At 45.8% G+C, this 11007-nt stretch overlaps 1 protein-coding gene across 1 annotated transcript; it reads right to left on the reverse strand.

Annotated features, from left to right (window-relative positions):
- Positions 1 to 200: 200 nt before the first annotated feature.
- On the reverse strand, positions 201 to 1846 carry LOC145411030 (cuticle protein 7-like). The gene is made up of 3 exons (XM_080281091.1): positions 1730 to 1846; positions 1062 to 1244; positions 201 to 266 (listed from the first exon to the last, which is right to left on the reverse strand). Exons 1-3 carry the CDS (start codon positions 1844 to 1846, stop codon positions 201 to 203), a joined length of 366 nt encoding a protein of 121 aa, XP_080137217.1.
- Positions 1847 to 11007: the final 9161 nt, after the last annotated feature.

The raw sequence follows: 11007 nt of genomic DNA on the forward strand, positions 1-11007 counted from the left end.
TCATTACATACATCTATTTTATGTACACTTTGAATCTATGTGCATCTAATTATATGTACACCTGATCTCGTGTACATCAGATTCATGTACATCTTATGTAAACCTGAGCTCGTGTACGCCTAATCTTATGTACACCTGATCTCATGTACATCTTATCTCACGTACATCCCTGGTCCTGAGCTCACGTGGGCATACTGAGATTAGCCGTGGTACCCTGCGCCTACATGCCCTTGGTCGGGGTAGTGAGCCGTGCCTTCATATGATACCTAGTGAGATTAGGGAGTGAGATTAGTTGAGATTAGGGTGAGATTAGTTAATATTAGTGAGATGGCGTTGGGAAGCTAACTGGGCAATATTATGGTATCAAATTACACGTGATTCCACCCCATACATGCAGCTCCACTCAAATTACTTCACCCACTCCTCTTCCTTCCCCATCCACATCCACTCCCTTTCCACCTTCCTACTAATTTCCTTTTCACCCTTCCCCCTTCCTACTCATTCCCCTTCCCTTCCCCCTCCTTTCTTCCTCCTCCCATCCTGCTCATTTCCTTCCCTTCCTATTCATTCCCCTACCTTCCTCCTCCCTTCTTCCTCCTCCCATCCTACTCATTTCCTTCCCTTCCTACTGGTTCCCCTTCCCTACCTCCTCCCTTCTTATTCTCCTTTCCTCCTTCCCCCCTCCTACTCATTCCCCCTACCTTCCTCCTCCTCCTCCTCTCTCCCTACTCATTCCCCTTCCCTTCCCCCTTTTTCCCGTTTTCATTCATTTTCTCCCCTTCCCCCTTTCCATCCACTCCTCTACCTTCTTTGTTCTCTACGCCACACCAGTACTCCTTTGCAGCTGGCTACATATACACCCACCTACACCCCACTTCCACCCACCTTCACCCAGCTTACACCCACTTACACACACCTTCATCCACCTGCGCCCACCTACTCTCACTTACACACCACATCACCAACTTACACCCACCCCCACCCCACCCACACGCACTTACACCCTCCCCCACCCCACCCACACCCACCTACACCCCCCAACACCCACCTACACCACTTACATGTGCCTGGTATCCGTTGTAGTGGTCGGCGGTGTACGTAACGACCTGCTTGCGACCGTCGGGCAGTAACACATAGTACGTTCCCTTCACGTTCCCGTTCCCGTCCGAATTCTCTGTGTGACCGAAGTCGTTCCCGGTGTAGTGGTCGTGAACGCCGTAGCCAAAGTCGTACGGCATCGGCGCCTGGTAGGAGGGATGGGACGGGGGAGTAGTAGTAATGGTGGTGGTGGTGGTGGTGGTGGTGGTGATGTTTGTAGTGGTAGTAGTGGGAGTAGCAGCAGTAGTAGTAGTTGTTGTTGTTGTTGTACTGGTGGTGGTGGGTGTTAGTAGTAGTAGTGGTAGTAGTAGTAGTAATGATAGTAGTGGTGGTGGTAGTGATATTAATGGTACTGGTGTAGTAGTAATCACCATCATCATCATCATCATCCCACTCGTTATTTCACCTATAGAGATGGAGGGAGGTGTGAAGAAAATGAGAAATAGTGATTAAGTATGAGGGATGGATCGATTACAGAGAAAATAAAGAAGAAATAAAGGAAAAATGGGGAGAAGTGAAGATGGTACACACACACACACAAACACACACACACACACACACACACACACACACACACACACACACACACACACACACACACACACACACACACACACACACAAATACTTACATAGTGTACGGGTTCTGCGTGTGCGTGAATGAGCTGCTGTGGAGCGTGGTACCCTCCCAGGTCTCCCTTCACTTTCATCATCATCATCATCATCATCACCATCATCATCACCTTCATGTTCGTCATCTGGAGGTATGGAGAGGAAAAATTAGGGTTTGTTCTTCAGTTTTCGTTGTTTTGTTTTTCATCATCATCATCATCATCATCATCATCTAATATTTTTTACTTTATCCCTGTTGTTATAATTGTGTCAGTATTGGAGAGAGAGAAAGAGAGAGAGAGAGAGAGAGAGAGAGAGAGAGAGAGAGAGAGAGAGCTGACCCTCCATTCACGCATGCCTTGCTCCGATTCTGCAATATACGTCATGCACTGGGATTCCGCGCTTGATGGGGAGTTTCCACAGTAGGGGAGGAGGGGTGGTTGGGTAATGGTGGTGTTTGTGGTAGTTGTGGTAGTGACTGTGATGGTGGGGGGGAGTGGTTTGGTAGCTTGTGATGGTGGTGGTGGTGATAGAGGTGATGATAGTGGTGGTGGCTGTGTAGTGATGTGTTTGTGGTGGTGGTGGTATGGTGGTTGGTTGTAGTGATGTGTTTGTGGTGGTAGTGGTGGTGGTGGAGGCTTGTGGTGGTGGTAGTGGTAGGTTGTGATGGTCATTGTGGTAGGGATAGTAATAGTCGGGGTAGAAGTGATTTGGTATGGACAGTGATAGTGGTTGTGGTGGTAGGGAGTGTGGTGGATGGTGATGGTACTCTTTGTGGTAGTAAAGGTTGCAGTGTTAATGGTTCAGTTGTGGTAATGATGGTTGGCTGGGGTAATACTGGTGGTACTGGTGGTAGGGATATTGGTAGGCAGCAGTGGTGGTTACAAAACATGGTAGGTGTTGTCATGGTGGTGGTTTGATGTCACAAGTGTTGGTAAGTGTTGTCATGATGGTGGTTTGATGTCACAAGTGTTGGTAAGTGTTGTCATGATGGTGGTTTGATGTCACAAGTGTTGGTAAGTGTTGTCATGATGGTGGTAACTTTGTGGTGATATGATGAGTATTTTTTTGTACAGTACTATCCACTCTAACAACCCCGTCACTATCCCCGCCTTCCCTTCATGAACTTTGAAATTTAGTCAGAATTCAAAGCAATCTATACAAATGACAAGGATCCGTGCCCCCCCCCCCAGAAAAAAAAATAATAATAATAAATAAATTGTGTCAGTTGCTGGAGAGAGAGAGAGAGAGAGAGAGAGAGAGAGAGAGAGGGAGAGAGAGAAGCAGGACAGGCGACAGAATTTTTGCTATCGAGTGTACGTTTAAGAAAGAATTATTTTCCCAATTTCGTCCGAAGAACATTTACAACTGGCGAAGTACAGTGAAAACCCCGTCTGTGCCACTGCGTATTTCAGATGGTTCGATTTTTTCCGCTATATATTCGTCAGACTTTGGGAATCTCTCTCTCTCTCTCTCTCTCTCTCTCTCTCTCTCTCTCAGAACCAGAATAAAGAAAAGGGAACCACAAAAACAGAAATCATTATAAAAGCAACATATTTACTCATAGATAATTCCAAATATAATCAGTTTTATTACCCAGCGTTAATTGGGCTTATAATTAGGCTTTATTAATAGATAAATTGAATCGAATTGAAGTGATTTACTGTGGCAATAAAGGAGTATTGAGTAGCAGATTAATATTGATGGTAAAGAAGTGGTTAGGAGGGATGTGGAGTGTTTTGGTGGTGATGTTAGTTGTTGTGGTGGTTGTGGTAGTGTGGTGCTGGTTGTGGTAGTAGGGGGCAGAAGTGATAGTGGTGGTGCTTATTATGTAGTGGTATTAATAGTTGTAGTAGTGGCAGTGATGGTAATAATGGTAGAAGTGGTGGTGGTGGTGGTGGTAGTGATGATAGTAGTAGTAGTGCTGGTTGTGGTATTGGTGGTATTGTGGTGATATTGGTGATTTTAGTGGTGGTAGTGACGGTTGTAGAGGTAGTAATGGTGATCGTGGTGGTGGTGGTTGTTATAGTGGTAGTATCAGTGGTAGTGGTGGTTGTGATATTGATGGTAGTAGTGGCAGTGACTGTGATATTGGTAGTAGTGGTAGTAGTATTAAAATTAGTAGTGGTGGTTTTTGCATTGGTGGTGGTAGTAATAGAGGTGGTATTGTTAGTGATAGTAGTAGTAGTGATGGTAGAGGGATAGTGGTATTGGTGGTAGTAGGAGTATGTGGTGGTGGTAGTAATAGTAGTAATAGCAGTAGTAGTATCAGTGGTGATGGTAGTATTTTTAGCGTTGGTAATACTAGACGTAATATAATTGCTAGTGTTGATGTTGATTATATTGCTTGTGGGATGGTGTTAATTACTCGCTGAATCATACCAATACACGTAATCGCTCAGGTTATAGCCAAAGTTATGATTGAGATACGAGGGGCCCAGTGGTGGTAGGTGGAATGGTGGTTGTCGGATGGTGGTAGTGGAATGATGGTTGGTGGATGGTGGTAGGTGGAATGGTGGTTGGTGGATGGTGGTAGTTGGAATGGTGGTTGGTGGATGGTGGTAGGTGGAATGGTGGTTGGTGGATGGTGGTAGGTGGAATGGTGGTTGGCGGATGGTGGTAGGTGGAATGGTGGTTGGCGGATGGTGGTAGGTGGAATGGTGGTTGTCGAATGGTGGTAGGTGGAGTGGTGGTTGTCGGATGGTGGTAGGTGGAATGGTGGTTGTTGTGGTAGTGTCTGGTTACGTGGTGGTGGAATAGTAGTTGTTGAAATGGTGGTTGTCGTAATGTTGGTTGTTGGAGTAGTGGCGGCAGAACTGATAATTTTATTTCTAATCCTTACACTGCCGCCGACCCAGGAACCGAACCTCTTGATATTTCCCCGCGCCTCGCCGTGGGAAGGAACCGGATTCGACCCAAGTGAGGCGCTGTCTACCACGAGGGGGCGCTGGATCCCTACACAGTGTATATACTGTAATGTATAAATAGGATGGCCCCACAGAAGCAGTTTCTTACATGCGGTCGACGGTCCCAACACAAATATGGCGATGTCTTCATTGTAAACAGGACCCGGAAGCACAACACACCTACGATACACAACACACCTACGATACACAACACACCCGGATACACAACACACCTACGATACACAACACACCCGGATACACAACACACCTACGATACACAACACACCCGGAAGCACAACACACCCGGATACACAACACACCTACGATACACAACACACCCGGATACACAACACACCTACGATACACAACACACCCGGATACACAACACACCCGGATACACAACACACCCCGATACACACTTCACCTACGATCATTTTCCCTGCCGTAACTCAGGCTTTGATTCGCAGGAAAGACATGGAGGCTGTCGAATCTTCCTCCCTCCTGTTCTAACTTCATAAATACATCTGAGTTACGAGACGAAAACTCCCTCAGGTTATACCTTTTTTCAAGGATAGTCAGAGAAGGGAGAGCAAAATCTTCCCTTCTGTAGTTCATCCTTTAATAACATATCTAAGTTACGACAGGGAGATCGTAAATATATCTAATTATCCCACCTTAGACAAAAATGATATTCTAATTAGGAAGGGTATAGTGTAATGATGGGGTTAATGAAGACTATTGCGTACTTAAACCCATTTAATTTGAAAAGTCTATTATTATCTGCATAATCAGGAAGTAGCAAAAATAATACCTGTTTGAAAGTAATTAGTCCAAAGAAGGCCAAACAAGTACAACCTTACATGTCACCACTTGGATTCTGATACCCACCGTCCATGTTATTTTGGACACGCTGGGAGAATGTTATTCAGTACAGATGATAATAATAATAATAATAATGATAATAATAATGGACAAAACTTTCGGACAGTAACTTACATAGACATTTTTCATAATATTTTTTACTAATTTTACTTAGACTTGGCCAAAATTGCATCTCTGCATCATGAACACTGAGTGGTAGCAACAAATTAACGCTAGAATATGATGCTAGTCACGAGGAGGTGCAAGGAAAGGGAGGTAGAGCCGTAGCATTGTCTTACGGGTATTGAGGTGCGTGAAATGAGGTGCAAAAGGACGCAAATTATTAAAAAAAGAATGAATTATAGTCTTGTGGTTGTAGATGGAGTTAACTATAGAATGTTGGGCAGGGCTGGGGCTAACTCTCCGTGCCAGACTCTCCTGACTCAACTAATCCACGTGTATGGAGCAGAGTTAGTGATGCTGTGGCTGTGCGCTTTGCCTTTCAGTACGAGTGTTTTTCTTAGACTTGTTTTACTAACCCCTTGTGTTTTCCAGTGACATGCTTCGTATGAGGTTATTCTTTGGGTGATGCTAGTACTGAAGGGGTTAAAATGTGTATTGGCAAGATAAAGCAGCTCTCTCTCTCTCTCTCTCTCTCTCTCTCTCTCTCTCTCTCTCTCCATAGGTATTTTATAGTATTTCTATATCAGTCTTCTTCACAGCCCCTACCTTGCCTTCCCGCAGCCGTATAGTGTAGGGGAGATGATGGGGTGGGTGGGTGTCTGTAGGGTCAAGTGAGGCTGGGAGGGGCGTCCAGGCCTTATATATGGGGTGGGGGAGGGGGGGAGGGACACGCCGATGCTCAGTGGGGGCGAGGTCAGTTGTGGGGAGGGGGAGGGGAGGGGAAATAGGGGATGGATGGGGGAGAAGAGGGAGGGTGGGAAATAGGGGATGGATCAGGGAGGGGAGGGGAATGGCAGAAGATGGAATGTGGAGGAGGAGGGGGGGAAATTGAGGGTTGATGAGGGAGGAGAGGGGAGTGGTAGGGGATGAAGTGTGGATAGAGGGAGAGGAACGGGAAAAAGGGGATGAACTGAGGGGGGAGAAGGAATTGGCAGGGGATGAAGTGTGGAGAGGGGAAAGGAGAAGGGGAAATAGGGGATGTGTGAGAGAGGAGAGGGGGCTGGCAGGGGATGGGTGAAGGAGAAGGGGAAAAGAGGTGGAGAGGGATGGATGAGTTAGAGGGGAAACAGTAGCAGGTTGGTGAGTGAAGAGAAGGCGAAGAAGGGAAGGAAAAATGGATGAATGATTTACATAGAAATACACAGAGGAGAAAGGGAAGATAAAAGAAATGGATAGATAGAGAAGAGAAAAGGGACGGATGAGTTACATAGATACATACCTTCAAAGTCCCTAATTAATAGATGGATGAGTTACATAAATACAGATCATCAAAGTCCGTAATATTGATAGATAGACTCAGCGTTTCCAGATTTTAAGAACAGGAAGTATAAGGGGAAGATGGATAGAAGTTGATGCGGAGAGACGGGGGAGGAAAGCGAGAGGTGGATGAGCTGGAAGGGATAGTATGGGTCGGATGAGATGGGGGAGAGAATGGTGGGTGGAAAAAGATGGACAGGGGTAGGGGAGGAAAGAGTGGTGTAGGGGATGATGAAGAAAGAAGGAGAGGGGAGGCAGAGCAAAGGGACGGATGAGGGGTGTGGAAGTGAGAGTGATAGGCAGTAGTGACGGGAGAAGGAAAGGAGGAATGGAAAGGGATGGATGAGAAGGGAGAGGAAAGGAGAATGGTAGAGAATGGATAAGGGGAAAGGGAGAGGAGGGAGGGATATTAGGAAGGGCTGGATGAGGGAGGGATAGGAAAGGAGAGTGGTAGATGATTGATAAGGGTGAATGATGAGGAAGGGGATTGAAAGGAAGGGAGAGTTAAAAGAGATGCATGATTGGAGCGGATGAAGGATATGGAAAGGGAGGGAGTGGAAAAGAAAGAACGGCTTTGATGGGGAAAGGGTGGGAGAATAGAAGGAATAATGAGAAATATGGAGACTGGGACGAGAGTGAATTGGGGATGAATGAGAATAGGTGGGGGGAACAATGAGAGTAGGGGTGGGTGGGGGGTGGGAACGGTGAGAGAATGAGGGATGGGGTGAGTGAGAGAGGGGTGAATGTGGAAGGTAAAGGTAAGAGCAAATGTGAGTGCATGGGTGGGGTGTGGGGTGCATGGGTGGAGTGTGGGTGAGTGGAGTGAATGGGTGGAGTGAGTGAGGTAAAAGGGCGGAGTGAGTGGGGTGCTTGGGTGTCTTGGATGTGTGTATGGGGAAGCTGTGAGAAATGGGGGGGTCGGGGAGTGTAGGCTGGGATGGAGGGGTCATTGGTGGGATGAATATGAGGTGACAAATGGGGTGAGTGTGGGGTGTAGGGTGTATTGATAGGATGAGTGTGGGGTGTAGGGTGTATTGATAGGATGAGTGTGGGGTGTAGGGTGTATTGATAGGATGAGTGTGGGGTGTAGGGTGTATTGATAGGATGAGTGTGGGGTGTAGGGTGTATTGATTGGATGAGTGTGGGGTGTAGGGTGTATTGATAGGATGAGTGTGGGGTGTAGGGTGTATTGATAGGATGAGTGTGGGGTGTAGGGTGTATTGATAGGATGAGTGTGGGGTGTAGGGTATATTGATAGGATGAGTGTGGGGTGTAGGGTGTATTGATAGGATGAGTGTGGGGTGTAGGGTGTATTGATAGGATGAGTGTGGGGTGTAGGGTGTATTGATAGGATGAGTGTGGGGTGTAGGGTGTATTGATAGGATGAGTGTGGGGTGTAGGGTGTATTGATAGGATGAGTGTGGGGTGTAGGGTGTATTGATAGGATGAGTGTGGGGTGTAGGGTGTATTGATAGGATGAGTGTGGGGTGTAGGGTGTATTGATAGGATGAGTGTGGGGCTTAAATTACAGAATGAAAACTATCAGGTGGATTATTCGGAAGCATAAATTCGTTTGGTAGAGATGGTGAAACAGTAATTTTGTATTTTGTAGGAAGATAACGAAGCGCATTAGAAAACGTAGACCTGAGGAAAACACACCATCCACACTCCCAGATTTTATGGGACTTTTGTTATTTTTGCAAAACCACCGTAGGAAATTTATAAAGAAATATTAAAAGGTACTGTTGATTGCGATTGTGTTTATGTTGAAGTGGCCGGGGATTAAAAGCTTTAAGAATGTATAAAAAGTGTTGATTGTTGTGGTGTAGAGTTTGTGGTGGTGAGAGTTGGGGGTGTTGGGGTGTGAATGATTTGTGGGGTGAATAGCACACACCACACCCACCTTGCTGCTACACTCACACATACTGACCTTAAACATACACACATACATACATCGCTAACTTACAAACATATATATACATGAGACAATACCTCCGTACACACACATACCTGTATACAGTATCCACCTACCCACCCACCAACCTACTTACATACATACATACAGCCGATCAAAAATCTATCATTACAACCATCGTCTTTACATTTTGAAACAGTGAACGAAATGTATAACTACTAAGAGTTGTATATGACCAGTAATTTTGACTACCGATACGAAATGAAAAAGGAAGCTTAAGCAATATTTAATGTAAATAGTTCGTAAAGAAATATTAAAGAAAAAACGCGATAGCAAAAGCACTCAATGTGAAACCATCGATCGTCTGTGTAAAGAGTGTACAGTATTTTGATCGAGTGCACAAACAAACATATATAAATGCATCTGTACATGCTTGCACACACACACACACACACACACACACACTCCAAAGCCACAATCCGTCAACCGTAAAAGCACCAGACATTTCCTTATTGATAACTACATTTCACACACTCATACCTACACACCACACCCACTCACACCTCACCACACACTCACGTCTATACACCACACCCTCTCTCACCTCACCACACACTCACGTCTATACACCACACCCTCTCTCACCTCACCACACACTCACGTCTATACACCACACCCTCTCTCACCTCACCACACACTCACGTCTATACACCACACCCTCTCTCACCTCACCACACACTCACGTCTATACACTACACCCTCTCTTACCTCACCACACACTCACGTCTATACACCCCACCCACTCACACCACACCACACACTCACGTCTACACACCACACCCTCTCTCACCTCACCACACACTTACACCTACACACCACACTCTCTCTCCTCAACACACACATACCCTCCTCTAACGCACCCTCACTGTGATGACGTCATGCTTTAGTATATTTTCGTTACCTGGAGGTGTCTGAAGGTGGCAAGATAAAAAAAATAATAATGTCATGGAAGTAAACACACACACACACACACACACACACACACACACACACACACACACACACACACACACACACACACACACACACACACACACACACACACACACACACACACACACACACACACACACACACATGGTCACTGCTAAGGCCAACCAAGACACATTAGTCAGGTGTGAGAGTGACAAATACGGCACACAGACCTTCCATACTTTCCCGTGTGTGTGTGTGTGTGTGTGTGTGTGTGTGTGTGTGTGTGTGTGTGTGTGTCTAGTAGTGGGTGTATGTGTTGGTATGGGCGTAGAGACAACTTAAGACTGCCGATGTGGGGGTGTGTATGTCAGTAGGAGTAGGCAAAAAATAAACTATAAATGGGGGACACTGATATACCAGGGCCGTCCCAACATCAAGCGAGAAATCACCCGGGGGAGTGGAAGAGAGGCGTTATATATGGACCACCCTGTATGATGTATATTAAGATCGTCAGAGTTTATATAAATCACTTCTCCTCGGCAAGGAGTATACATTAAGTCAAATCTTCCGTCGTCCGTTCCCGTTTAATAATACAAATCATACATCATCCCGTCGAAGGGTATAATTAAGCCAGGTCTTCAGAGTATACGTGGGTTACGAGAGAGAGAGAGAGAGAAACTGTGCAGTCATCCATACGCCCTACGCACGACACCATCCGTAGTAAGCCTGCGTAGGATGTATGACTCGACACAAAGTTGAGTCAAAAATGATGTTATGGTGATGACAGTGATGAGGTCGTGATTGAGTTAGCTGTGTGTGTGTGTGGGTGTGTGTGTGTGTGTGTGTGGGTGTGTGGGTGTGTGTGTGTGAGAGAGAGAGAGAGAGAGAGAGAGAGAGAGTCGGAATGATGCTAAAGTTAATGACAGTGAAGAAGTTTTGATGGAATTTAGTTGTGTGGTGTTTTATAAGGCAGAGTGAAATTTAGGAGGATTGATAATAGTTAAAAGTAAGAGAAATACTTTGGCTGCTTCTGTGGATTGCTTGTCATGAGGAAGGACTGATGACCTAGAAAAGAAAATGATGATTCGTGTGTATCTGTGTGTATGTGTGAGTGTGTGGGTGGGTGGGTGGTGGGTTGATGGGTGTGGATGTGGGTTTGGGTGTGTGTTTTCAAGTCTGTCGCTGTTTGTGTGTGTCTTGT

Source organism: Coenobita brevimanus, chromosome 87, assembly GCF_032717465.1.
Source record: "Coenobita brevimanus isolate Jiangsu-jjx chromosome 87, ASM3271746v2, whole genome shotgun sequence".
Lineage (NCBI taxonomy): Eukaryota > Metazoa > Arthropoda > Malacostraca > Decapoda > Coenobitidae > Coenobita > Coenobita brevimanus.